Below are 27,812 nucleotides of genomic sequence, written 5' to 3'. Positions count from 1 at the left end.
CCTTTAAAGTCTGGGTAATAAAAAAAGGTCAACACTTAAAGGAAAACCATAAAAGCACGCATGTCAGAGCCTAAAAATAGAAATTTGGGAAACGAGAGCAGGTCATGGGATGAACAGGAGCGAAATGCAGCTGGAGGAGAGCAAGGGAAGGAGGGACGAAAGGAGGAGGAGAGGGTGAAAGGAGAAGGAGGAGAGGGTGAAAGGAGGAGGGGAAGAGAGGGTGAAAGGAGGAGTGGAAGAGAGGGTGAAAGGAAGAAGGAAGGTGGGACGAAAGGAAGAGGGGAGGGACGAAAGGAGGAGAGGGCTAAAGGAAGAGAGAAGGAGCGGGCAAAAGGAGGAGGGAAAGTGGGCGAAAGGAGGGGAGGAGAGGGCGCAAGAAAGAGGGTGAAAGGAGGAGGGGAAGAGGGCGAAAGGAAGAGGGGCGGGGAGGGACGAAAGGAGGAGGAGAGGGCAAAAGGAAGAGGGAAAATGAGGACGAAAGGAAGAGGGAAAGCAGAAGGATAGGTGCAGGCCTGTTTGACATCTGAGCTGCCAAAATCCAGATGTAGAAATGACCCGTCCAAGGGCTTACGTCAGAGGGCAGCTAGGATTTGAATTTACGAAGTGCCTTTCCAGTACCTAGGGTCTGACACATGCCTCTAGCCTGCTTCTGCTTAGAAGCGGGTAGCAGATTGGTTGTATTGGAGGCGAAGGGGGGGCGGGTGAGGCCCCCGTGTGTACACTGTACACGGAAAGCAGTAAAGCGCCGGCAGGGTGTCCCCTCGTGCGATGCGCTCGCCGCAGGCCTTGCAGACGGAGATCCAAAAGCCTTTAAAGTCTGGGTAATAAAAAAGGTCAACACTTAAAGGAAAACCATAAAAGCACGCATGTCAGAGCATAAAAATAGAAATTTGGGAAACGAGAGCAGGTCATGGGATGAACAGGAGCGAAATGCAGCTGGAGGAGAGCAAGGGAAGGAGGGACGAAAGGAGGAGGAGAGGGTGAAAGGAGAAGGAGGAGAGGGTGAAAGGAGGAGGGGAAGAGAGGGTGAAAGGAGGAGTGGAAGAGAGGGTGAAAGGAAGAAGGAAGGTGGGACGAAAGGAAGAGGGGAGGAGAGGACGAAAGGAAGAGGGGAGGGACGAAAGGAGGAGAGGGCCAAAGGAAGAGAGAAGGAGCGGGCAAAAGGAGGAGGGAAAGTGGGCGAAAGGAGGGGAGGAGAGGGCGCAAGAAAGAGGGTGAAAGGAGGAGGGGAAGAGGGCGAAAGGAAGAGGGGCGGGGAGGGACGAAAGGAGGAGGAGAGGGCAAAAGGAAGAGGGAAAATGAGGACGAAAGGAAGAGGGAAAGAGGGCGAAAGGAGGAGGGTGAAAGGAGGAGGGGAGGAGAGGGCAAAAGGAGGAGGGTAGGAGAGGAAGAGGGAAGGAGAGGAAAAGAGAAGAGGGCGAAAGGAGGGGGGAGGGTGAGAGGAAGCGAGAGGAGAGGAGAAGAAGGGACACAGCGTCCAGCAGCGGGGTGTGTTTAGTCCGAGCAGAGAAGACCCTGGATTGTCCCAAAGCTTATTCTCCGCTTCCACAACCAGCCTGAGGAGTTTGCTGGGTACAGTTGGCGGTTTGATGTGGCACCGTCAGGGAGAAGCTGGCACTGGCGGGCAGTGTGGAAAGAGTGGGGCTGGCAGGCAGAGGCACTCTGAGGAAGGAGAGCCGCTGAGGGCAGAGGGAGAAGCCCGCAGCGCTTCGTTTGTGAAATAACAAGTGCTGGGGACTAAAGCGCTGCTCAGACACCTGTGTTTGGCGCTATAAAATGTCAGCTTGTCGAATACCAAGGGTGCGGAGCCTTAAATCCACCGCTGCCCTCTTTAATTCGCTGCCAGTCACTCCCTGCCCCCTTATCTCAGTTTTACCGGTTCCTGCTTTCTCCGTTTATGGCGGGGTTTCCGTCTTTCTCTTCCCCCGTCTTTCTGTTTTGTGTTTGTTTCCTTCTCTTGCTCTCGGAAAAAGTCTAATGAGGAGAATTAATTGTTGGTGCCCACACAGGCTCAAATTAAGCACTAGAAGCATGTACCAGTGATCAGTGCTTTAAGTGGCACCAGCGGACAGTGTAAGAAGCATCTACTAGTGAACAAGCGCATAACTACCGAGCGGGGGGGGGGAAGGCTTCCTCCGCTGGCGGTGGGGGGGGGGCGGACAGCGGGAGGGGGGTCGGGAAGTCGGGAAGGCTTCCTCCGTTGGCGGTGGAGGGGGGGGCGGGAGCGGGATGTAAACAAAAGCAGACAGAAAAAATACATGAAGAGCGAAAACGTGCGGGAGCGGGATGTAAATTCCTCCGTTACCTTCTTCATGTTCTGTGCCATGTCATCGTATCTCTCGGCCTGTTCTGCCAGTTTGGCTTTCTGCACCAGCTCGTTTTTAGCCATGACTGCACTAGCTAAGTAAGACAAGCACTCACCTGGGCTCGTGGTCGGCATGAAATGACACAAAAACAACCCCCCCCCAAAAAAACGAAACTCCGCCCACCGCCGCGATGACGTCATCGCAGAGGCGGAGAGGGAAAAAATCACGGGAACGCCCCCGAATCTGGTCCGGCCTTGACGGACAGATCCGGCTCCCAATGGCTAGCCTCCATTTATGGAGCTAGCCAATGGGAGAGGGGGGACGTTCCCGAGTTACTTATTGAAAGCAAAGGATTTCACCTGCGCCGAAAAGCTGCGCAGAGCGCAGCCTTCGGCAGGCGAAACCCAAAAAAGAAGAAGAAAAAATCATTGAGCGTAAAACATTCAAGTTCCAAAGAGACAGACAGGACTATGAAGTGGGGCAAATATTTACGTTTGCAAGGAAGTACGACAACTTACGTGGAACACCAGGGGGGGCTCAAATGAATGCAAAAAATGGTTGGAAGAATAAAAACCGCAATAAAAATCAGACTGATTCAACTATTTCGGATTTAAGCTCAGGCGGTGGTAGTGAATCCGAATCGGAACTACGAGGAGCAGCTGCAAATAAGACTCAGAAAATTCCTTCCCCGGGCGAGGAGATTAGTTTTTTGTGCCAGAACCGCATGGCATCTCTACGACCTCGGACACAAAGAAACTACAACGAAAGCGCAAGAACTATGCGGGGAGGAAGAGGTACAGGTCAAGGCAACAGAGGGCAAAACGTGAGGAAAACCAGAGGACAGTGGGCCAAGAAATAGATGTTCGTAGTGACACACAGCTCACTATTGTCAACCTCACTTCTCTTCAACTTACAGAGGCGGAGGAAAGGGTATTGAAACTCGGCCTCTCATTTGCACCTAAAACCAACCTGAATTATGCGGCCGCTAGAACTAATGTTTACAAAGCGGTGAGAAAATTAAAACTTAAATTCCACCAACTTAAACAAACTTTAAATTATTCTTTGAGCTCCCCAATGACACAGATCCCTGGTCCAGTGGAGGGCGCTCTGACACAAGAACTAATTGAAATATTGAATGTCAATGATCTAGAAATCTCTACACAATGAGCCAACTTGAGCACAGGGACAATCGAAACCATGGCACCTGCTATACCTGAAGCACCAAGGACATGTTTTAGGCCACCCTCCACGTTTATGCCAGTAATGCCACGGGACAATATAGATTTGTTTCACGAGAATGTCACCAATGAACTTAAAGCCCTACATGGTAGAACCTGCACCAGCCGATTCAGGTATGACAAAAATACATCGGAATACGAGGCTCTGATGATTAAATTGAAGAACAATAAAAATATCGTTGTGCGCCCAAGTGACAAGGGCGGGAATATTGTTTTACAGACCAAGCAAGACTATGACAAAGAAGCCTATGCCCAATTAAACAATAGAGAACATTATGAACGAATTCATGCTACCATGACCAATACTATGCAGAGTGAATATCACCAATATTTGTCAAAATGGAGAAGTAAGAAACTGATATCGGAAAATGAATATAAATATTTGAAGAATGATTTTCCAATAATACCATCATTGTACCATATACCTAAGATACACAAGGATGCTAATAACCCCCCTGGCAGACCTATCATATCTGCCAGAGGAGGACTAATGGAAAATACCTCCGTATATATTGACTACTTTTTACAAGACTTTGAAAAGAGCCTGGATTCATATATCCAGGACACTGGTGACTTTTTGTCTAAATTGCATAAGGTTCCATGGCAGCAAGGGGACTGGCTAATGGCTTTAGACGTGAGTTCGCTGTACACAAGTATAAGACACTCTGATGGCATTGCAGCGGTTAAGTATTATTTGTCACGTAGAGACCTAGCATTGGAAAAGCACAACGATATGTTACTCTCTATGTTGGAATTTTGTCTCAATCACAACATTTTTATGCACAATAATTTAGTGTATAGACAGCTTCAGGGTGTGGCCATGGGGGCCAGTTTCTCCCCAAGCTATGCATGTTTGCACATGGGGGCTTGGGAGGAACTGGTCCTCCGGGTAGAGCACCGGGAGATTATGGATAGACATGTGAAAACATGGTACAGGTACATTGATGACCTTTTTAGGTCTCGCGACCTATCGATGCGCGCAAGCGCATCGAGCGGAGCGAGAATTCCAAGTGCTCGAAATCCTCGTGAAACCAAGGGCTTCTTGCGCTGCGGTTTTGTTTAAGTTCACGTGAATCACGTGATCAAACACGCACGCGCATCAGCCTCCCTCCCTCCTAATTGCATTTTTTTTAACGGCCGCCGCACAGCACATCAAAGGGCTTCGCCCAGCGTGCGCTCTGCGGCTTCTCGTCCCCTAACAGCACATCAAAGGGCTTCGCCCAGCGTGCGCTCTGCGGCTTCTCCTCCCCTAATTATTCATGGCTCAGTTTCCCGGCGCACGCATTTGTTCACATTTTTTTCGCCGCTCTTCCCACTCGGCCCCCTCCCCTGCCCGCGGTGTCGCATTTCTCCTCCCCCCTCCCCTTCTCTGCCTTCCATTCCGTCTTATTTTAATTTATGTACTGCCTTTGAAAATACAGTGAGTCTGTGAAAGACGGTGCAGAGGAACGCAGTTATTTACAGTGTCTCCAAAGGCAGTTATTTTTGTCAGAGCCTCTCAGGAGCCGACTTCTTGTGAAAGCGAGCTCATTCATCAGACCTTATAAGGTCCCACAAGCGAGACCTATTGGCAATGCCAATTCTTGTTATAATTTGGAGGGGGAGTGAAGCTGAAGCACTGCGGTTTGTGGAAACACTTAATGTGAATATATGCAATCTTAAATTCACTGTGACTTCAAGTCAGGATAAGGTGGCCTTTTTGGATACTGAAGTCTACGTACAAGAAGGTAGACTAGCTACACGCTTATTCAGGAAAAGTACTGCAGGCAATCCTACACTGCATGCTGGAAGTGCGCACCCAGCTCATTTGATATCAAGTATCCCTTATGGTGAAATGATCCGCCTTAGGCGGGCGTGCAGTGAAGAACATGATTTACAACAAGCACAGGCCCGCAGTACTATGCGATTCTTAGAAAGAGGTTTCTCTATGAAGACCATCAATAAGGCCATTCAGAAGTCCATGCTCATTAGCCATGAGCAGCTTCTTAGTAGATATAGTACCTCTGAGGAGGCAGTTACATCAGAGATGATTGTACCCCCCAAATTCTCAGTACCTGTTGAACCCTTTAGGATCATTACGGGGTTCGGTAACCAACATAGAGACTTACGTAGAATTATCAATAAGAATTGGCCCACGGTGCTACAAGATCCCGTCATTGGCAAAACACTTCCCAGACAGGCATCCATCACATACTGTCGTGCCCCTTCTATGAGAGACAGACTGGTTGATACTGGACAAGAGGTTTTAGATAAGACTACATGGTGGCAAACTAACAAAGGATTCTTCAAGTGTAAAACTTGTAAGGCCTGCTCCCATGGTAGCAATAGACTGACATATAGAGATGGGTTCAGCAAAAAGGAACATGATATAAGTAAAGTCCTTGCGTGTAAGACTGAATACGCGGTCTATATTTTGGAATGTCCTTGTGCCCTTCGTTATGTCGGGAGCACTAAGCTCCCGGTTCATAAACGGAAATTACAACATCTGAGGGCCATTACAAGCCAGGACAATACCTACCCGGTGGCCAGACATTTTAAAGAGTTCCATCAGAGCAATAACCAGGGACTCCTATATTATGCGATTGACTCTATCAATGCTAGCAGAAGGGGAGGAAACAGAGAATCAAGGTTAAGAAAGTTGGAAACTAAATATATCCTCCAGTTAGATAGTAAGCAACCAGGAGGGCTTAATCTGACGGAGGACATGTACACTTGTTTGCACTGATATCTTATGTACTGTAAATATGATGAAATCAGAAATTGTGTATTAATTAAGATGATTTTTAGATAACTTTTAAAAAAAATTGATAGTTATTTATGCTTTTTATAATGTCAACTTTTAGAGCATTTGATCTATATTTATAGCACAATTTGCACTTTTGTACATGGTGTTATGTATACCTTTTTAGGCATTAATTACCAACTTTCAATATAACCAAGTCTCAATAATGAATTTGTCAGGCCGGCATCAGCATTTATGCCTTGCAATTATAGGGCTGGTGATATTAGGTACAGATATATGAATTTGTCTTATCTTTGGATATGTATTCCCTAGTTTAATGAATTTTTGTAACTGTGATTTTAGGAATACACATTTAGTTGGTAACAGAACTATAGGCAGTGTCTTGATTTACACAGTACCCACGACTTGGCTCAGCGTGAGACTGTGCAACTCATTAGATTAAGACTTATCAGTATATAATTAAATTTACACGGTTTAGCACTTGTTTTGCACTTTATTACACTAGGTTCTTAGGGTACTAGTCACGTGTTCTGACTTTTGGCATAAGGGGATTTAACCCGTTATTTTAGTAAATACTAATATATGTATATTATTGGGTTTGATTCTTGTTATATGACAATGAACTTGATGTTTAGCTATATGCAGTGTGCAATATCATACCAAGTCCAAGTGGAATCAATAGTAATTTTTGAAGAGTATGAAATGATACTTTTTAAATGTATTTTACCTTCATATGACAGTGCTTTGTCACTACATTTGGTTTTTATGAGATCTTTATTATGATTTCTAAAATATGAACCGTGAATGTGGAATTAAGTCTATACCACATAGTATGATGGTTGATACTGAACAGGATTGAACTGCTTCGCACTGCATTTTAGTATGTCTTCCATGCCTTTTACACGTGATTTGTTTAATTGGTAGCACTTGCACTTTAAATTCATGGCTCTCACAACACTACGCTGTCATGTGATCAAGGCCTTACGAGGCAGAAACGTTATGGCGGCAGCACTGAAATAAAGAAACCAGCATCTAAATTTGGTGGTCCATGTCCTCTCTTACCTGGCATCTGAAGGAACATACAGAGCAAGGAGATCGGAGTTATTGATAGATATATATATATATTTTTTTCTCAATGAAAGAGCAGAAAACATGAAAAAAAGACGTGGGGGTGGGGTCACTGTTCCTATAGGAGCAGAGGACCAGAGTACGCGCACCGCACGAGGAGCCCTGCACCCGGCATAGAGTGAACATCCCCTGCCTCTACCCAGAAGGCCTAGTTGCACATCTTCACGGTGGGCCGATCTCCATACACAGACCATACAGGTACCACCCACTTAGGGGGAACCTAGCATGTTGATATAAAGTGGAGAAAATATATTTCACCATTTTCTTTGGTCCTGAAGAAGCGATGTAGACCTTGCATAGACCAGAGAGTCACGAAACATGTTGACCCACATTAAATCACACTAACTACTTGGGCCCATCATTAACCTTTGAAGTAGCACTCACAATCTATTAACCTGACAGGGGAGTCTACAGAATAAAGATGCCTAGTCAGTTCTACTTCACCACCACCATACTTCACTCATCACCCCACTTTGAACATCCTCGCACTCATCTGACGGCAACCAAATTAACAAGATCTCCCCCAAAGTGACCTCTTGGGTGAATCGTAGGGCATTGCAGCACCAGCACGATGAAAAGCACTCGCCCTATGGTGAAGCAGGACATCCCCAGGGATGTTTGAGGGCAAAAATAAATAGTTTTGTGGACTGTCCGCCCTGTGGTATGTCCGCACCTTTCCTTTAGGAACAGTGACCTCCCAGGTCTTGAACTAATTACAATTTTGAGCACAGGTACTGGACCTTCATCAGCTCCAAGTCCTCTTCTTTTTTTTGATACCGACATGGAAATATACCCTGATTGCTTACCTTTGGAAATAGAAAAGAAGGTAACTTCTGCATCTGGGTTTTATGACTGGCCACTTGCCTTCGCTAAAACCTCTGGGTGGATTTACACCAAAGGAGGATAAAACTATCTTTTAAAATCCTGGAGGTTATGAACCATAATGAAGGGAGGTGGCGGTTGAAGCTGTAGGAATGCAGAATGCCCGAGTGACCACGGTCAAATTACACTCGCAGGAAAAACCACCAAATCCAAGGAGGGAACTGGATACTGCACAAGTCACCCTGTTAAGATTCCTTAAAACAGGGATCTCAAATGCATAGCTCAGGAGGTAAGCAGATCCCCATAGTGCAGCCCAGCTCAGTACGTAATACAGAAGGTTTAGCCACTTTATGAGCGGTAACTATTTTAGGGGAGCATAATTGTATTTACATTCTAAACTCCACATCTATTTATTTTTCAGATGTATGTAGACATGGAGTAAAGAATAGTACATCTATACTTACTCACACCTATATAATTTAATGTGATTGTATTAGTCGATATCCTGGATATGATATTTTGTTATGACAGGTGATCACTACTAGTAATCCTGCAAGGTGTTCCTACTGTAATGATTGCATTTGATGTGGTCACTAATGCAACAATGGTTAAAGCCATTAGCAGTTCGGGACTATTTCCGTTGATCAGAAGTAGCTCTCATTATAGAAAAGGATGGAGGCCCCTGCCTTAACATGTAGTGATGCACTTTAATAATATCCTTGTTACCATCAGCCATGGACTGTGGTCACCTCCCCCAAGAACATATCAAAGCACAAATCGAGGACACAGTTGATCACCTTTACACAAAATCCAAACAAAACCTCTGAAAAACCCTTGGGTCTTAAAAGTGACTGTATGCCTTTATATTCTTGGACGCTGCAGGTGAAAGTTTCAAAGTAAAGTCAGGAAAACCCTAATCCAGGCATGGCCAACCCAATAAGAATTCTGTATTCTTGCTGGAAACTTGTAAAGTGAGACAATGTTTAGAGTGCTGGCTCCCCCCTACTGATATATTATTTCCTGTTCTCTTACCTCCAGTTCTGTCACTTTCGTCTCTTCGTTGCGATGCACTTCAAGAATTTCCTCCAGCTTTTTCTTCAATCCATGAAGATAACTCTGAAACTTCTCCTAAAAGAATAAAGTCCACACGTTCCAACCCATAAACATATTATGCAACTATCCTTCAGAGGTTGAGATACACACTTTATATTGGTCTTTTAATAAAATTGTCCGTTACTGCCAAAGGTACATGAAGATGCCTCTCTCAGAGGGAATGCTAGAAGGGCAGTAACTCCTAGGGCAGGTTATCTGGACAGTACATCTGACAACATTTTATCTGGGCAGTAATTCTGTAATCCATAGTCTCTGGGCAAACACTTCTCATGGCATGTTCTTCTCTGCAAGGGACTTTTGATATTCACCAGAAAGGTTTTTAGTTTTTTTGATAACCGACATGCTTAGATGCCATATTGGGATGATTTCATATTTCTAGCATAAGAAAGTTGGTGATGGGCTTTTTTATCAGGCATATGATTTAGCATGACAGGTATGGGCATTGAGACGAGATTTTCTATGATCGGCATGTTCTCTACACCAAGGTTATGATGATTGGTTTGTTACTAAAGGAATTACGATTCACAGGTTAGGTAGTATAGGGTCTATGAAGCCATGCATGTTGTATAGCAAAGGAATTGTGAGGATTGACATGTTCTCAGATATACAATTTTTGATGATGGGCAAGGTAGCCGATGGAGCATTTATGACGAGACGCATGTTGTGATATCCTGTGGTAACTGTCAGGAACTGACTTGCGCCTCCCGAACTACAATCCCCATGATGCTCTGGCTAAGAACTACAATTCCCTTGATCCTTTGCGGCGCGGTGTTATAGCGCGGCAGGATCATGGCGCGGGCGTACTTGATTCTTCCCTGTTGTCCCGCGGAGGCGCTGGCGGTTCGCTTTTCTGCAACCTGCCAGGTTTGGGGAGAACTTTGTTTGGATTTCCCGGTTGGAGTCGGCATTCTGGTAAAGTACCGCGCTTTGCTTGGCAGGCGCTCCGGTGTCTTATGTTCGTGAGCCTAGCTCACAGGAAGTAGGCTTGCTCATTCAAGGATTGTGATCGGGACTTTAGGACTGTGGGGAAGCGGGTGTTCTCGCTTACCTGCTGGTGGCTAGTCGGTTACTGGACTCGTCTAGTGGCGGAGTGTTGGGGGTTCTTTCCTTCACATTGCCGTCATGAACCAATGCTCTAGAAATGTACTGTTAACGTTTATGGACTACAGGCACCAAAGCGGAGGGCAGTAGTGCAGGAACTACGCCCTGCCGTGTTTGGGGTTTAAAACTTCCCTCGTGATTGTGGATTACAGGTACCAAAGCGGAGGGCAGTAGTGCAGGAACTACGCCCTGCCGTGTTTGGGGTATTTTGACACTGCTATTGCTATCAGGAACTCACCAGGATTAGTGGATGAAGGAATCCATTTATGCTGGTCTACTATATACTAGGACATGGATTGCAGCGGGAGGTTATTTTCCCCCGGGGTAGGTTTTTTACCTTACAGATGTAAACACCATAGTTTCTATTGTGTGCACAAATAATAATGCTGGCTTTCATGTTGTTCAGGGAAGGAGTGAAGGAGGCGCGCAGGTTGGATTGACGCTACAAAAGGACAGCAAAAGGCAGGTGGCTTCTAGTCTGTTGTTTCAGTGAGAATTGAAAGAGAGTAGGGTTTTGAGATTTGTATTAACTTGTGCATCTTTCTTTTCACAGCTTCCTTTTCCCAGCTGCTCCCTCCCTTTCCTTCCCGGGTTTTTTCCCCTTTTAGGGGTTTTTCCCTCGCCGTATCGCTTGAACACCCTGTGTTTTATATTCAGGGTGTTTGGGAGGTCCGGAGGTGGAGCTTTATCACGTCACATCGATCCTGCAGAGTGCAGACCTTGACAGAATCAAGTACCCACGAATTTCACTCTGCCCGGTTGGTGTGGTGTTGATAAATGGCATCCACGGAGGATGTGTTGCATGCGTTAGTGTTAGTGCAGCAGGAGTTGGCTTCTTCCAAAGCCGAAACTACCGCACTGCGAGACAAGGTAGAACAGTTGTCAAAGAACCCCTTTAATGCCTCATCTGCTGCGTCTTCCATACAGGTAACGGTACCTCCGCCCATTCCTTTAGCCAATCCTGAAAGGTACTCCAGGGATCCAGGGAAAATACAAGTATTTTTGACCCAGGTGTTAATGCATTTTACATGTAAACCGGCTTCGTTCCCAACCAATCATTCCCGAGTGGCTTTCGCCATATCTTACTTGGTAGGGGATGCCGCCAACTGGGCGGTGCCTTTAGTGAAAAATAACGATGCCATCTTGTCTGACTGGTCGGCTTTTAGAACCGAGTTCGAGAAGGTGTTTGACCGCAGGGCAACAAATTTTAGCGCCGATAGAGAGTTATTGGAGTTAAGACAGGGAAGGGTTGAGTTGATTACCTATTTGACTAAGTTCAATAAGTTGGTGGCGGAGGCTGAGTGGCCAGAAGACAAAAGAATGTCCCTTTTCTATCAGGGTTTGAAGAAAGACCTAAAAGACGTCATAGCTCAGGTGGATCCCCAGCCTAGGACATGCGTAGACATGGTTAATCTGGCCTTGAGATTGGACAGCAGAATGACGGAAAGAGGGGGTTCCAGGAGAAGATGGGAGAGAGGTTCCTTGTATGTGGATCGTTCCCCTCGTAAGGTGTCAGGGGGAACGGAGAGTAGCCCAGAGCCAATGGAGATAGGAGCGCTTAGAGCACCATTGTCCAGAGAAGAAAGGGAAGTCCGGAGAACCCAAGGGCTATGTATGTACTGTGGTAAAAAAGGACACTACGTCCGTGAATGCCCTTCCAAGCCTAAGACATCTGTTGTTAGTCGATTCAAGAAAGTGGCGGTGTCTACCACAGGGGCTGAAACCGAACAGGACAAGGACAAGAGGCAGGTGGTGGACGAAGAGAAGGAGTGGAAACTCACCTCTCTCTCTCTACTATAGGGATAGGAGAGACAGAATCCCATCTGGTTATAGGCATGACCTTGGAATGTGAGCAACTGTTCCATCAGGTGTTGGTCATGTTGGATTCCGGAGCCACCGGTAATTTTATCGATGATGGCTTGGTGTCTAGGCTGGCCTTACCTCGTGTACCCAGAGATAATCCGGAGGAAGTACTGGCTGTGGATGGGCAGCCATTGAAATCCGGACAGATCACAGAAAAAACCTGTGAGGTAGGGCTATCAGTGAGACAAAAGGGAATTGTCCACTCCTAAACTTTATCGCTAAACATTATAGCTGCTCCCCAGTATGAGGTGATCCTTGGTATGCCCTGGTTGTGTCATCACAACCCGGTCGTGGACTGGAAGTCCAAAACGTTCCGGTTTGTGCCCGAGATCTGTGGAGCACATATGGTGCCCTATCCTTCCTCACACATCGCAGTTCTGTCTTCATCGTATTCCGCTGCCACAGCGGTGGAAACGAATGTGCAACTACCCAGAGAATACAGTCTCTATAGCGACGTGTTCAGTGAGAGCAAGGCGGAAACCCTGCCACCACATAGAGACTACGATTGTCGCATAGATCTGGTGGAGGGGGCTACGATACCCTCTTGTAGAGTGTACGCGCTATCTGTGCCTGAAACAGCTCACTTGAGGGAATACATAGACCACTATCTTCGGCTGGGGTTCATTAGACCATCCCGTTCACCTGCAGCCTCCCCTTTGTTCTTCATAGCGAAAGCTAATGGCGATCTCAGGGCTTGTGTGGATTATCGCGTCTTGAACAGGAACACCGTGCGGAATCGTTACCCTCTCCCTCTCATTTCTGTTTTGCTCGACCAGGTGAGAGAAGCCAAGGTTTACACCCGGTTGGATCTACGGGGGGCTTATCACCTGGTCAGAGTCCGCGAGGGGGATGAGTGGAAAACCGCGTTCAAGACGCGATATGGGCTATATGAGTACCTGGTGATGCCTTTTGGTTTGTGCAACGCCCCTGCGGCATTTCAGTTTTTTATCAACGACGTGCTAAAGGACTATGTGGACCGTTTTGTAGTGGTATACATAGATGATATACTGGTGTACTCACAGAACGAGGAAAGTCATACAGCACAAGTTAAAATGGTTCTGGATAAACTGAGAGACAATCGGCTATACGTCAAGTTGAGTAAGTGCGAGTTCGGGGTCAGCGAGGTGGAGTTTCTGGGGGTCAACCTCAGTTCAAAGGGACTACAAATGTCCGACAGGAAAGTGCAGGCGGTAAAGGATTGGCCCGCCCCAGGGAATGTGCGTGAAGTACAGAGTTTCCTGGGGTTCGCCAATTATTATCGCCGATTTATAGTCCATTTCTCACAGACAGCCGTCCCCATTACCAGACTGCTGAGAAAGGGGGCACCCTTTGTGTGGACTGCAGAGGCGGATGAGGCTTTCCGGACATTAAAAAAGGCTTTCACATCAGCGCCGGTGCTGGCACACCCAGTGTTGGAACATCCGTTTGTGGTAGAGGCCGACGCTTCGGACGAAGCGATTGGAGCGGTCTTGTCTCAGCGAGATCCTCTTACCGGTCAACTCCATCCGGTTGCCTATCTCTCCAAAAAGTTGTCCTCTGCTGAATACAACTATACTATTGCAGAGAAGGAACTTCTAGCCATCAAGAGGGCTTTTCAGGAATGGAGGCAGTACCTATGGGGGGCTTGTCATGCCGTGACAGTGTACACTGATCACAGAAACCTGCAATACATGACCTCCGCTAGGCACCTAACGCAAAGGCAAATGCGCTGGATGCTTTTCTTTGCGGAATATAATTTCGTGGTGACGTTTAGACCAGGTACAGACAACAGAAAGGCCGATGCGCTGTCCAGACAACAATTACCAAACGAACAGCAGACAGAAACGCAGCATGCTATCATCCCCTCAGCCAAGGTGTTGTGTGTGGTTCGGGCCGAGACCTTTCTGGAAGAAATCAGGAACTCCAGATCGATGGCAGCTTGGGGGCTCTGGACTGCTGAGGCTCCGGGAAGGGTGTTGAAACAAGGGCTCCCCTTGCAAGGGAAAGGTTTGTTCCTTCCTACCAAGGTGCTAAGGAGAAAGGCATTTGAGTGGTGTCACGAAGCTCCCATGGCCGGGCACCCTGGTGTGACTAAAACAGTGTATCTCCTTAAAAGGCATTTTTGGTGGGAAACTTTGGCCAAGGACGTGGCCCAGTGGGTACAAAAGTGCGACACATGTGCCAGAGCAAAAGGAGACAACAACAAACAAAAAGGCTTGTTGATGCCTATGCCATCGCCTGCTCGTCCGTGGCAGAACATAAGTCTGGATTTCACCACAGGCTTACCAATGGATCAGGGGTGTTCGGCGATCATGGTGGTGGTGGATAATCTGACCAAAATGGGACATTTCATCCCTTGCAAAAATCTCCCTACAGCAGGGCAAACGGCTCAGCTGTTGGCCTCGCAGGTCATACGGTTACACGGTCTTCCGCGGGTGATTGTGTCTGATAGGGGTCCCCAGTTCGTGGCCCGTTTTTGGAATATGTGGTGTAAAGCGTTGGGCATTGAAGCGGCTCTTTCAACCAGCTTTCATCCACAAACGGATGGACAAACCGAAAGGTTGAATCAAACTCTGAAAAAATACTTAAGGTGTTATTCCAGGGAGGCGCACGAATCTTGGGTGAATTTGTTGTGGATGGCGAAGTTGGCCTACAACAACGCATGGCATAGCTCCACAGGGATGTCTCCATTTAAGGCCAACTACGGTTATGACACTTGTGGGACACCCCCGCGCCGCACGGCCACCAGCTGCTGCGTGCGCCCCCAGTGCCTGCCTCTGCCTCAGCGCCGGCCTCGCTGCCGCCCTGAGCGCCCTCCTTGGTTTTCCCCCGTTTTTTGACTGAATTTGTGCTTGTTTTCAATCGTGTGTCACTGCCTTTTTCCCCGTTTTTGACTGAATTTGTGCTTGTTTTCAATCGTGTGTCACTGCCTTTTTCCCCGTTTTTGACTGAATTTGTGCTTGTTTTCAATCGTGTGTCACTGCCTTTTTCCCCGTTTCTGACTGAATCTGTGCTTGTTTTCAATCGTGTGTCACTGCCTTTTTCCCCGTTTCTGACTGAATTTGTGCTTGTTTTCAATCGTGTGTCACTGTCTCTTTCCCCCGTTTTGACTAAAATTTGTGCTCGTTTTGTATCGGCCGTTCTCGGCGTGTTCTGCCCACCTCGCCGCCCCCCGCTCCCGCTTCCCGCCACCGCCTTAGCCCCGCCCCTTTTTCTCTTCTGTTTCCCTCCCCGCTCCCGCCTCCCAGCTGCTCCGCCCACCCGCGCACTTGGCCTTAAATGGCGACCGTGCGACGCAGGTGAGTGTGACCCACTTGTGGGACACCCCCGCGCCGCACGGCCACCAGCTGCTGCGTGCGCCCCCAGTGCCTGCCTCTGCCTCAGCGCCGGCCTCGCTGCCGCCCTGAGCGCCCTCCTTGGTTTTCCCCCGTTTTTTGACTGAATTTGTGCTTGTTTTCAATCGTGTGTCACTGCCTTTTTCCCCGTTTTTGACTGAATTTGTGCTTGTTTTCAATCGTGTGTCACTGCCTTTTTCCCCGTTTTTGACTGAATTTGTGCTTGTTTTCAATCGTGTGTCACTGCCTTTTTCCCCGTTTTTGACTGAATCTGTGCTTGTTTTCAATCGTGTGTCACTGCCTTTTTCCCCGTTTCTGACTGAATTTGTGCTTGTTTTCAATCGTGTGTCACTGTCTCTTTCCCCCGTTTTGACTAAAATTTGTGCTCGTTTTGTATCGGCCGTTCTCGGCGTGTTCTGCCCACCTCGCCGCCCCCCGCTCCCGCTTCCCGCCACCGCCTTTAGCCCCGCCCCTTTTTCTCTTCTGTTTCCCTCCCCGCTCCCGCCTCCCAGCTGCTCCGCCCACCCGCGCACTTCGCCTTAAATGGCGACCGTGCGAACGCGCAGCGGTCACGCGCAGCGGGTGCGCCGATTGTGCGCCGAAGGCGCGCCAAAGGTAAGCCCGTCTGCGCCCGTCCGCGCCTGGACCGCGCCCAGTGCCAGGACCCCTGGCCCCCACCGACGGAAGCCGACCCGACGAACCTACAGCGCCACCGACCTCATCGCACTCAACACCGGCCACATCCCAGGATGTCACCGAGCCGCCCCGAAGCACACCCACGGACCCTTCAGCTGCCACGCCTGCAAGTTCACCTGCAGCCGGACCTGCCTCGCACCAGCACCCGCCAAGTCGAACACCAGCAGCACCCACCTCAAGTGCATCCTGCTCAACACCCGCTCCGTCCACAGACACGCCATCGAACTCTGGGACCTCCTCGACACCACAGCCCCTGACGTTGCCTTCCTCACGGAGACCTGGATGAACGCCTCTTCAGCTCCCGACATCGCCATCGCCATCCCGGAGGGCTACAAGATCGTCCGGAGGGACCGAAACGCCAACCAGATGGGAGGAGGCATCGCCATCATCCACAGGAGCACCATCCGGCTCACGACCAGCACCGACAACACTCCGACCAGCGCCGAACACCTGCATTTCCAGATCCACACCAACCCGAACACCACCCTCAGAGGCACCCTGATCTACCGACCCCCTGGACCACGCACGCAATTCAGCGAGGACATCGCCGACTTCGTCAGCCCGCATGCCCTCCCATCCGCCGACTACATCCTCCTGGGAGACCTCAACTTCCATCTGGAGAACAACAACGACCGCAACACCAGCACCCTGCTCGACAACCTCGCCAACCTGGGACTCAAGCAACTGGTGTCCACCCCCACCCACCTCGCCGGACACACACTCGACGCCGTCTTCTCATCCAGCAAAGACGTCACCTTCAGCCACACCACAGAGCTTCAATGGACGGACCACAGCTGCGTCCACTTCACCTTCAAGAGAACAACGACCCACCAACACCAGCAACAGGCCGCCCGCAGAAGCTGGAACAAGATCACGGCAGACCAGCTCGCCACCTCCCTGGGCCAGCACCCTCCTGCCAGCTCAGCGAACCCCAGCCAGGCCGCCGACAACCTCACGAAGTGGATCAGCAACTGCGCCGACGAACTCGCCCCACTGAGGACCCCGCCTAGCAGACCCGGCAGCAAGAAGGCCCCATGGTTCACCGACGAACTCAAGAGCTCCAAGAAGAACTGCCGAGCCCTCGAGAAAGTCTGGAGAAGGGAACCGACACCGGACAACAGGACCTCCTTCAAACTTGCCACCCGGAAACACCACCAGCTGATCCGCGCCGCCAAGAAAACAGCATTCAAGGACCGGTTGGACAACAACGCACACAACTGCAAGGAACTCTTCAACATCGTGAAAGAGCTTTCCAACCCCAGCGCAGGTAACAACGACATCACCCCATCGCAAGACCTCTGCAACTCCCTCGCTTCATACTTCCACAACAAGATCGCGGATATACACAACAGCTTCAACAACCAACCTGCGCACACCAGGACCGAACAACCACCCCCCACCACCACCCTCCACGCCTGGACCCCGATCAGCACCGAAGACACCATCCGCACGATGAACTCCATCCACTCCGGATCACCGACCGACCCCTGCCCTCACCACGTCTTCAACAAGGCCGACGCTGTCATCGCACCCCACCTGCGAGACATCATCAACACATCCTTCGACACCACCATCTTCCCGGAGAGCTGGAAACACGCCGAACTCAGCGCTCTACTCAAGAAACCAACAGCGGACCCCACCGACCTCAAGAATTACCGACCCATCTCGCTCCTCCCGTTTCCAGCCAAGGTCATCGAGAAGACCGTCAACAAGCAGTTGGCCGCCTTCCTCGAGACGAACGGATCCCTCGACCCCTCACAGTCTGGCTTCCGTACCAATCACAGCACCGAGACCGCCCTCATCGCCGCCACCGATGACATCCGAGCCCTGATGGACAAGGGAGAAACAGCGGCCCTCATCCTCCTAGACCTCTCCGCGGCTTTCGACACGGTCTGCCACCGCACCCTAGTACAGCGTCTCAACAACGCCGGAATCCAGGGGAAGGCACTGGAATGGATCATCTCCTTCCTCGACGGAAGAACACAGAGAGTTCGCCTACCACCGTACAAGTCAGAGGCCTCCGAAGTCATCTGCGGCGTCCCCCAAGGATCATCTCTGAGCCCCACCCTCTTCAACGTCTACATGAGCCCCCTCGCGGCCATCGTACGCAAACACAACCTCAGCATAATCTCCTACGCCGACGATACCCAGCTGATTCTCTCCCTGACCAACGACCCCGCCGCCGCCAGAACCAACCTGCACGAAGGGATGAAAGAGGTAGCCGAGTGGATGACGACCAGCCGCCTGAAACTGAACTCGGACAAGACGGAGGTCCTCATCCTGGGCTCCTCGCCCTCCGCCTGGGACAACTCCTGGTGGCCCCCCGCCCTGGGCACCGCACCCAAACCCACAGACCATGCACGCAACCTGGGCTTCATCCTGGACGCCTCCCTCTCCATGACCAGGCAAGTCAACAGCGTCTCCTCGGCGTGCTTCAACATCCTACGCATGCTACGGAAGATCTTCTGGTGGATCCCCACCGAGACCAGGAAGACCGTCACCCAGGCCCTCGTCACCAGCCGACTGGACTACGGCAACGCCCTCTACGCCGGTACCACCGCCAAGCTCCAGAAGAGACTCCAGCGGATCCAGAACGCCTCAGCCAGACTCATCCTCGACATCCCACGTACCAGCCACATCTCCGGACACCTGAGAGACCTTCACTGGCTCCCCGTCAACAAAAGAATCACCTTCCGCCTCCTCACCCACGCACACAAAGCCCTACACGACCAAGGCCCGAGCTACCTCAACAGCCGAGTCAACTTCTACGCTCCCAAGCGCCACCTCCGATCAGCCAACCACGCCCTCGCCGCCGTCCCCCGCATCCGAAGAACGACTACAGGAGGAAGGTCCTTCTCCTACCTGGCCGCCAAGACCTGGAACTCCCTCCCGACCGACCTGCGCCTGACCCAAGACCACCTCTCCTTCAGGAAGAAGCTGAAGACCTGGCTGTTCGAGCAGTAGCGGCACCCCCCCCCCCCCCCCCAGCGCCTTGAGACCCTACGGGTAGGTAGCGCGCTCTATAAGTGTCAATGATTGATGATGCACACACCATGCCTGTAGACGTCCCTGTAGAAGTAACCAACCATCCCTCCGTCCTGGCACACGTTCGGGCGTTGAGAAAGGTGCACCAGGGTGTCCAGAAGCATTTGGTGAAGGCAAAGGAGGTGTACAAGAGGTGGGCAGATAAACACAGAAGGCCGGGTCCCTTGTTTAAGGTGGGAGATAGAGTATGGCTCTCCACAAAGAACATTCGATTTAAGCTAAGGAGCGTGTTCCACCCTCGTTACATCGGTCCTTACCCGATTGTTCGGCAAGTGAATCCTGTGGCCTATAGATTGAGGTTACCTGGCTCCTTACGAATCCATCCAGTGTTCCACGTGCACCTTTTGAAAAGAGCTCATTCAGCGCGCAGAGTGGCGCCGCCGCCTGTGGATGGTGAAAATGGAGTGGAATACGAGGTGCGTTCCATTCGTGATTCCAGGCTGCGCCGTGGAGTGCTCTGGTATCTGGTCTCCTGGAAGGGATATTCAGCGGAGAATGATTCCTGGGAACCGTGGAGCAACGTCCACGCACCAAGGGCAGTTCGTTCCTTCCATTTGAGGTGTCCGTCCAAACCAGGCCCTAGGAGGCGCTTGGGAGGAGGGCGTACTGTCAGGAACTGACTTGCGCCTACCGAACTACAATCCCCATGATGCTCTGGCTAAGAACTACAATTCCCTTGATCCTTGCGGCGCGGTGTTATAGCGCGGCAGGATCATGGCGCGGGCGTACTTGATTCTTCCCTGTTGTCCCGCGGAGGCGCTGGCGGTTCGCTTTTCTGCAACCTGCCAGGTTTGGGGAGAACTTTGTTTGGATTTCCCGGTTGGAGTCGGCATTCTGGTAAAGTACCGCGCTTTGCTTGGCAGGCGCTCCGGTGTCTTATGTTCGTGAGCCTAGCTCACAGGAAGTAGGCTTGCTCATTCAAGGATTGTGATCGGGACTTTAGGACTGTGGGGAAGCGGGTGTTCTCGCTTACCTGCTGGTGGCTAGTCGGTTACTGGACTCGTCTAGTGGCGGAGTGTTGGGGGTTCTTTCCTTCACATTGCCGTCATGAACCAATGCTCTAGAAATGTACTGTTAACGTTTATGGACTACAGGCACCAAAGCGGAGGGCAGTAGTGCAGGAACTACGCCCTGCCGTGTTTGGGGTTTAAAACTTCCCTCGTGATTGTGGATTACAGGTACCAAAGCGGAGGGCAGTAGTGCAGGAACTACGCCCTGCCGTGTTTGGGGTATTTTGACACTGCTATTGCTATCAGGAACTCACCAGGATTAGTGGATGAAGAAATCCATTTATGCTGGTCTACTATATACTAGGACATGGATTGGAGCGGGAGGTTATTTTACCCCGGGGTAGGTTTTTTACCTTACAGATGTAAACACCATAGTTTCTATTGTGTGCACAAATAATAATGCTGGCTTTCATGTTGTTCAGGGAAGGAGTGAAGGAGGCGCGCAGGTTGAATTAACGCTACAAAAGGACAGCAAAAGGCAGGTGGCTTCTAGTCTGTTGTTTCAGTGAGAATTGAAAGAGAGTAGGGTTTTGAGATTTGTATTAACTTGTGCATCTTTCTTTTCACAGCTTCCTTTTCCCAGCTGCTCCCTCCCTTTCCTTCCCGGGTTTTTTCCCCTTTTAGGGGTTTTTCCCTCGCCGTATCGCTTGAACACCCTGTGTTTTATATTCAGGGTGTTTGGGAGGTCTGGAGGTGGAGCTTTATCACGTCACATCGATCCTGCAGAGTGCAGACCTTGACAGTAACTATTTAGCAATCTCTGGATTTATGATTATCTTCTCCAGCACTTGATTTCGGATGATGGGTTTTTTCTTTTTAAATTCTTACTCTTTTAAAATGCTTCACTGATTTGTAGTGGTTGATTTCGGCCTTTCCATTACCCTCGTGGTTTACATTTAGGGGTGACGCTGAACTTCCCACAATCCTTTTTCGATATTAGGCAGACTCTCACCGGTCTTACCCAGGAGGCATGTTAATCTGCTTCATCGCCTTCCCCTCTCCCTTTCTTGCTTCCCTCTTTTATCATACTATTTTACCTGATCACTTATTTTTGTAGGATTCATTCGCTGGTGTATAGTTCTTTATGCTCTCCATTCCTTCCTCGACTTAGCTTTAGCTTGCTAGTCATCTTGTTCACTAAGGTCACACAATTTCTAACCTGGAAACTGCTACTTTTGTACTATTCTTTTAAAAGACATTTAATAATATGTTATACTCTTGTTTTCATGCATTTGGCGATATTGCTGCCTTTACTTATTTTTGTTTTTTACTGACTGTACATATGCGTTACTGCCTACCTTGTACTTTTGCTGCCCTACCCTATAGGGGTTTGTCACTTTTTGTTTTCACTCAGTGGGCGTGAAAATTGCACAAGCCCAATGAGGGCAATTCCTGCTTTAACAATGCGAGACCCTGGAGAAATCCTTAGAGGTCAAGGGGAATCCCCAAACTGAGTTGGTACTATTTCTCTACTTGGGCTTTGTGGACTGGTGGTGGTGGCAGTGTGACAAGTAGTGAAGGGTTAGATCATTACCCCCTGTTCCCTTCAGGGGGAAGTGCATATCCAGGTCTCATCCATGTAAAAGATTTACCAGTCTTCATTAAATAAAGGCTTGTGCTTCCATATGTGTGGAACATGTCAAAAGAACGAGTGTCAATATATTGAGTAAGAGGCAGGTATGCTCATCTGAGAGAGTGCACTTCAGATTCCACGCGGACTATACTGATGTGTGGCAATCCAAATGGTGGAGAGTTCTACATTAAGAAGTAGATTCCACTTTGGTGGAGGCACGAGCCAAACACCAGAAAGAGGATCAGGATGAGGATCAAGATACAGATTAAAGGAGAAAATATGTTCAAGGTCTTCAGTTGAAAGGTCTCCTTGAGCATATTAGAGATTCACTGGGGTTTGAAGAGAAAACTTAAGTTTCTATTCCCAATACAGTAGAACAACAGTGGATGACTGATCTCTACATGATTTACTTACAAATATGGTGTAGAAAGAATGGAAGGACATTCTTAAAGCCTCTATACCTTGCTTTTTGAATAAGCGGTACCTACAACAAGATTTTGCGGGTGATTCTCTTCCAACCCCCAAAGTGAACCCTATATTGGCATCTCTGGCATCATCCTGAAACCTGGCCTCTGAAGATGTGACTCTCTTCTTAAAGTAGTGGACAGGAAGTTAGAAGCTGCCTTTAAATATCATATGCTGCAGCCAATTATTCAATCAGGTTTGAGTTCCTACACAGCGTATGCTACACAAGTTCATCTGAAAAACAATCAGCAACTGTTTGCATGCAAGTTAATGAGGACCCAACCATTCATATAGCACATATGGACCGGCTGTCCAGATTTCTTTCAGATGTACCTTTTGGCAATTTATGGGCAGCTCCATAATATGGAAGTGCAAACATTGCGGGGCGTTGCAGCATTTGGTTGAAATTCTGGAAACTGGAGGCAGCACAGAGAACTCTTTTCCAAAACTGCCTTTCACTTGGCCCAAATTATTTGGAGCAGATCTGGATGTGATGGCCCGGGAAGTAGTAGAGGATACGAAGATCCTGCGTCATTTCAAACCTCGCAATGAGAAATACATTATTTTTGAATAAACAACTATTCTAACGCAAAGACAAGCATCGCATCCTTTTTGAGGCTGAGCCAGTGGTCAGGGGCTGTGATCACCATCAAAATGGGACCCATGGACCCTCCTTAGGATCCAGGACAGTCATAAAAGTGACTATACCAGAGTGGGGGAAAGATTGCAACTATTCTTGTCATCTGTTGGAGGAATGGATCAAGTCATGTGGGTTTTTGCAAACATAAAAACGGTTTATGTTATCCCATTTATGAGAATCCCCCACAGGATCAGTATGTTTCCAACCGATTACCAAGAGAAGAACACAAACAAAGAGTTATGCTCATGGGGTGTAGGAGAGTAGGGTCTGCTATCCTATGGTCACCCCATTTTTGTACTTTTTGCTTCACTGGTTTTCGACTTAATGTGGCTGTGGGCCTGCTAATCAGACCCACAGCCCTGCTGTGCTCTCTCTAAATTTCACACCACGTACTTTAGGTACATCACCAATTGGGATTTGGGCCACTCTTATGAGTCCCTGTGCAGTGTACTAAAGGTACCCAGGGCATAGATGCACTCAAGGCCGACCAGGGGCTGCAGCATATCTTTTGCCACCCCTGGCTGGCCATCCAAACTGACACAACTGGCTGATCACTCAGCTGGGGCAAGGTCGTGTAAGCACCCCTTGCTTAGATATAGTATACCTATGTCTAACCTTATATCTGGACACATATGCACCTATAAGTCACTCCTATGGCAGGCCTTAACAATCCTGAAGGCAGAGTGCTTGGTTTTATGTGAGATGGTGCTCTAGCATGAGCTGAGCCTGTCTGCAGCTTTCAGACCCATGTCCTTCTAGCTGTTCCAGGATATTGCCATACCATATACTCTTAAGTGCATTATGAACATTGCGGTTAAATGCTATCTTTGGTTTGGCTTTATCAAAACATGTCGTGTAAGGTGTCATACACTTTGGAATACTACCCCCTCGCCATTCCTGGCGACGGGGGTAGCATTCCACCCTTCTAGAGGGAGAAGACATGTTACTTTCCTTAATCCCGGTTAAAGTTAACCAGAGCCTCAGCATCACAAAATGGATGCTGCTGCCACAGACACAAGTCAGACCTCCTGTTGCTGGGATTCCTTCCAGCGAGGGAGGCTCAGGCAATAGGTTTCTTTCACAGGGAGGTGCTAGCACCACCCCAGACGGGAGATAGTGGATTGGGGCAGGGAGGGCTGAATGAAAGGAGACACTGCCTGGGGCACACAAGGTGTCCCATGCATAGGCCAGTTCAAACCGGTGCTGGGGCACTCCAGTCCCAGCTCTGGCGCGAAACTGGACAAAGGGAAAGGGGTATAACCACCCCCTTCCTGGGTCCCACCCATAGGAGGGACCTAGCAGGTAATCCAGCCCCTTGCTTTGGAATAATGGTAGGAGCTGTGTCCTTAGACTTTAGATAATCCTGACTGAAACGGATACGAAACTCTGGACCCTTCGACATCCTACTCGACGTAGAAGACTGAAGAATCTCCCTTGTGGTCAAGGAGTGACCACCCTGTGCAAGCAGGCACCATCAAGCGCTCAACGGTTTGCTTTATCGTTGCTCCCGCCGGAGCTCGAACGACAGAGCCTGACAAGACCCGGACTTCCAGACATCCAACAGCCCGATCCACAGCCACAGCAAAGCTGAGACCCGTGGAGGCGACGAGAGACGTGGGACCGGCCATCTTGGAAAACCAGCGAATTGCTTTCCGTGCATTGGGGATTGAGAAGCCCCAGCCCGAGCATCCATTGCACCGAAGATCACCTCTCCACACTCACCGAGTGCTGCGTGGGGCCCTTTTGTATTTTCCTGCTCGACGCGTCTGTCCGGTCACTTGCCCGTTGGCTAGTGGCCTTTGTGACGACGAACCTTTGAATTTTCAATGCTGGTCTCGTTGCTCCAGACTGGCCATTGCTCCTCTGAAAAGGAGCAGCCCATCAGACCTTGCTGGTCTGATCCAGAAGCCCCTTGCTCCTCTGAAAAGGAGCAGCCCATCAGACCTTGCTGGTCTGATCCAGAAGCCATCTTCGATTCCTGCGTGGGTTGCATTTGCCAAGGCCTGTTGATTCCGAATCGAGAACCGACACCACCATCAGCGAGAGCCTTCGTGGGACAGTCCGTGCCCAGCTCCTGGTCGTCATCGACACCTCCTGGTCCACGTGGCAGTGGAGCCAAGCTTCACGACATCACCTGATCGCAACCCAACATCGCCTGCTTCCTTCCTGGTCACTGGCTGGTGACCCAGACTCTGTTCCCTCTGCTTTCAGGTACTCTACATCTTCGATCCACCCTTGGATCCAACCGGACTCTTCTCTCCTGGTCACCTGCAGCATCTTTTCTCCAAGGCTCCATAGAACTCCACGACGAAACCCGACACTTTGACACCTATGCACCCGCTTCCTGTGGGTGAAGTAACGCGAGTACTGCGGTGCCCCTGTAGAGGTTTACACTCCTAGTGTCCTAGTTTTAAGTGGTTAAGTTCTAGTCCAGTCGGAAGACTTCCAAATCTGCAACTTTCTAACTTTACGCACCAATTGACTTCTATGGGTGCATGCGTTTGCATTTAGACACTGCACCTGCATCCTGTGGGCCTCCAGCTCCCTAACTACTGTTAGTCCAGTGTAGCCCCAGCGATTCCCATGGCCCTAGGCCTTACCATTGTTTGTGACGTGGTTCTTATACCACTATTTTAGTATATGGTTTAGCGGGCCACCAGGGCCTATCCATATTTGTGCAACTTTCGTATGTTCTATTCAGTTACTCGTTATACGCTTGTGCTCCTGTGCTCATAAAGAGTTAAGGGGATTAATTTAGAAATAAATACATATATATTTTGAATATATAACCTGTGTGGTGTCCTTTCATGTGGTATTAAAAGGTTTGCATATGGTAAAACAGCTGGCTACACAGGCCCTCTTGAGTTTAGCCTGAGACTGCTTTTGTCCATGCTACCACTAGGATAGCTGGTCTATAAGGTTGACTTTACAAACATCACCATAAGGATTGTTTGGACTGGTGCAAGGTGCTCACTAGAATAGTGAACATCATATACCAGGCCAACTTCTCACATGGGTTAACAGGCGTTATTGGAGAAGCAAGCTATTATACCAGTTCCACCACAAAAGAAAACTCAAGGGTTTTACTCTGCACTTTTTCTGGAGCCAAAACCAGATGGTGCTTTTCGAACAAGGCCAAAACTAAAACCACTGAACAAGTATGTGCTGTAAAAGACTTTTCAGATGGTCCACCTCCACCTTCCCCCCTCCCGTTGAAAGTCACAAATCCCACTGATAGCGGTAGGTGACTTCTTGGGGACAACGGACTTGCAAGATGCTTACTTCCATTTCCCTACTCATCAAGACAGTCAAACATTTTGGAGTGGGGGCTTGTCATTTCCATTTCTGACATTTGGTCTAGCAATGTTTCTGAAAGTTTTCACAAAAGGTACTGGAGCCAGTGTAAGCATATCTTCAATTGAAAGGGAGTTCAATTTATGCATATCTTAATGATTGGTTATTTGCTGCCTCTTCTCTTCCTTTTCTAAGCAAACACAAGGAGATGATGGACAGAGTGCTGAAGCTTTTCAGACACGCACTTCGCCACCCCAGTTCAGACCCAGCTATATGCAACTCAGTCTTGACACTGTGTCTCATGGCAATGGTCCAGTCCCGAACTGCCAGGTCTTCCCTGAACCGGAAAAAAGCATCCTGGGAAAGGTTCGGAGTAACACCCCTCATCAGCCAGGCTAGCTTGAATCCAGTGACAAAATGAGCAAGGGATCTACGTCTGGGAATACCCTACAAATTTAGGGCGAACAAAGCAAACACAAGGAGATGATGGACAGAGTGTTGAAACTTTTCAGACACTCACCCCCAGTTCAGACCCAGCTAAATTCAACCCAGATCTCTTGACTGGGGGTGAATGTTTTCATTTGTTCTGCATTCTGTCCATCAATTGTGTGTCTTTTGCTTTCTTGCCCTAAGTGCGCAAGGTATGCCCACACGCCGGTCCCGGGCTCACTGTGCCACTAGATTCAAGCTTTCCTAGCTGATGAGGGGTGAAACTACGAAACCATTCCTAGGATTCTTGTTTCTTGTCCAGGGAATACATGGCGTGGCAGTTCGGGCTGGACTATTTCCATGGGGCACAGGGTCATACGGATTTGCATATCCATGTCTGAACTGGGGTGGCGGAGTGAGCTAAAGAATGATGATGGATTAAACCCAGATCAGTTGCCTGGGGGTGAGTGCTTGCAATGTTCAACACTCAGTCCATCATCCCCTTTGGTTCTGCTCAGTAATTTTGGTGGCACCATTTTGGCCCCAACATCCATGGTTCTCGCTTCTGATGTCCCTCTCCAAAGGAGAATTCCTTCATCTCTCCCATCAACCTTCCCCTCTTCAGTTCCCGTGCCTCCTGATGTCACAGCTGAAACATCTGTTTGAAAACGTAGAACTTGAAGGGGTAAGCGTGTTACATTTAGGGTGTTCAGCAGACGTGCTAAAGATATTCAGGAGTCACAGAAATGAAGGAAAGGGGGCAAGGTAGACCCCTCCTGACACCCTAGGATTGATGAGGGGGATATTAAAGTGCCCCGCGGGGCAAAAAATAAAAAAAATAAAAAATTTTTGCGATTTTACGCCGTAGAAGCGCGTCCCGGTACGCGAACCGGGCAGCTAACCGGGCAGCTAACCGGCAGCGTAGCTGTCAACATTGTAAACAGTCCGGAGCGGCCACCATCTTGTCTCTCGGTAGGTTCGAGAGACAAGATGTGGTGAAAAAAGAAGGGGGAAATGAAGGAAAGGGGGCAA

The 27,812-nt window shown here is 49.1% G+C and overlaps 1 protein-coding gene across 1 annotated transcript in view; it reads right to left on the bottom strand.

Moving 5' to 3' along the window:
• Positions 1-27,812, bottom strand: part of LOC144756165 (E3 ubiquitin-protein ligase TRIM39-like) — a 115,038-nt gene that overhangs the window by 82,358 nt on the left and 4,868 nt on the right. The window contains exon 2 of the mRNA XM_078645745.1: positions 9,270-9,365. Within this exon, the coding sequence (XP_078501871.1) occupies positions 9,270-9,365 (96 nt within the window). The remainder of the gene's footprint in view (positions 1-9,269; positions 9,366-27,812) is intronic.

Source organism: Lissotriton helveticus, chromosome 5_1 (genome assembly GCF_964261635.1).
Source record: "Lissotriton helveticus chromosome 5_1, aLisHel1.1, whole genome shotgun sequence".
Taxonomy (NCBI): Eukaryota; Metazoa; Chordata; class Amphibia; order Caudata; family Salamandridae; genus Lissotriton; species Lissotriton helveticus.
This window is presented reverse-complemented; position numbering and strand designations above follow the sequence as displayed.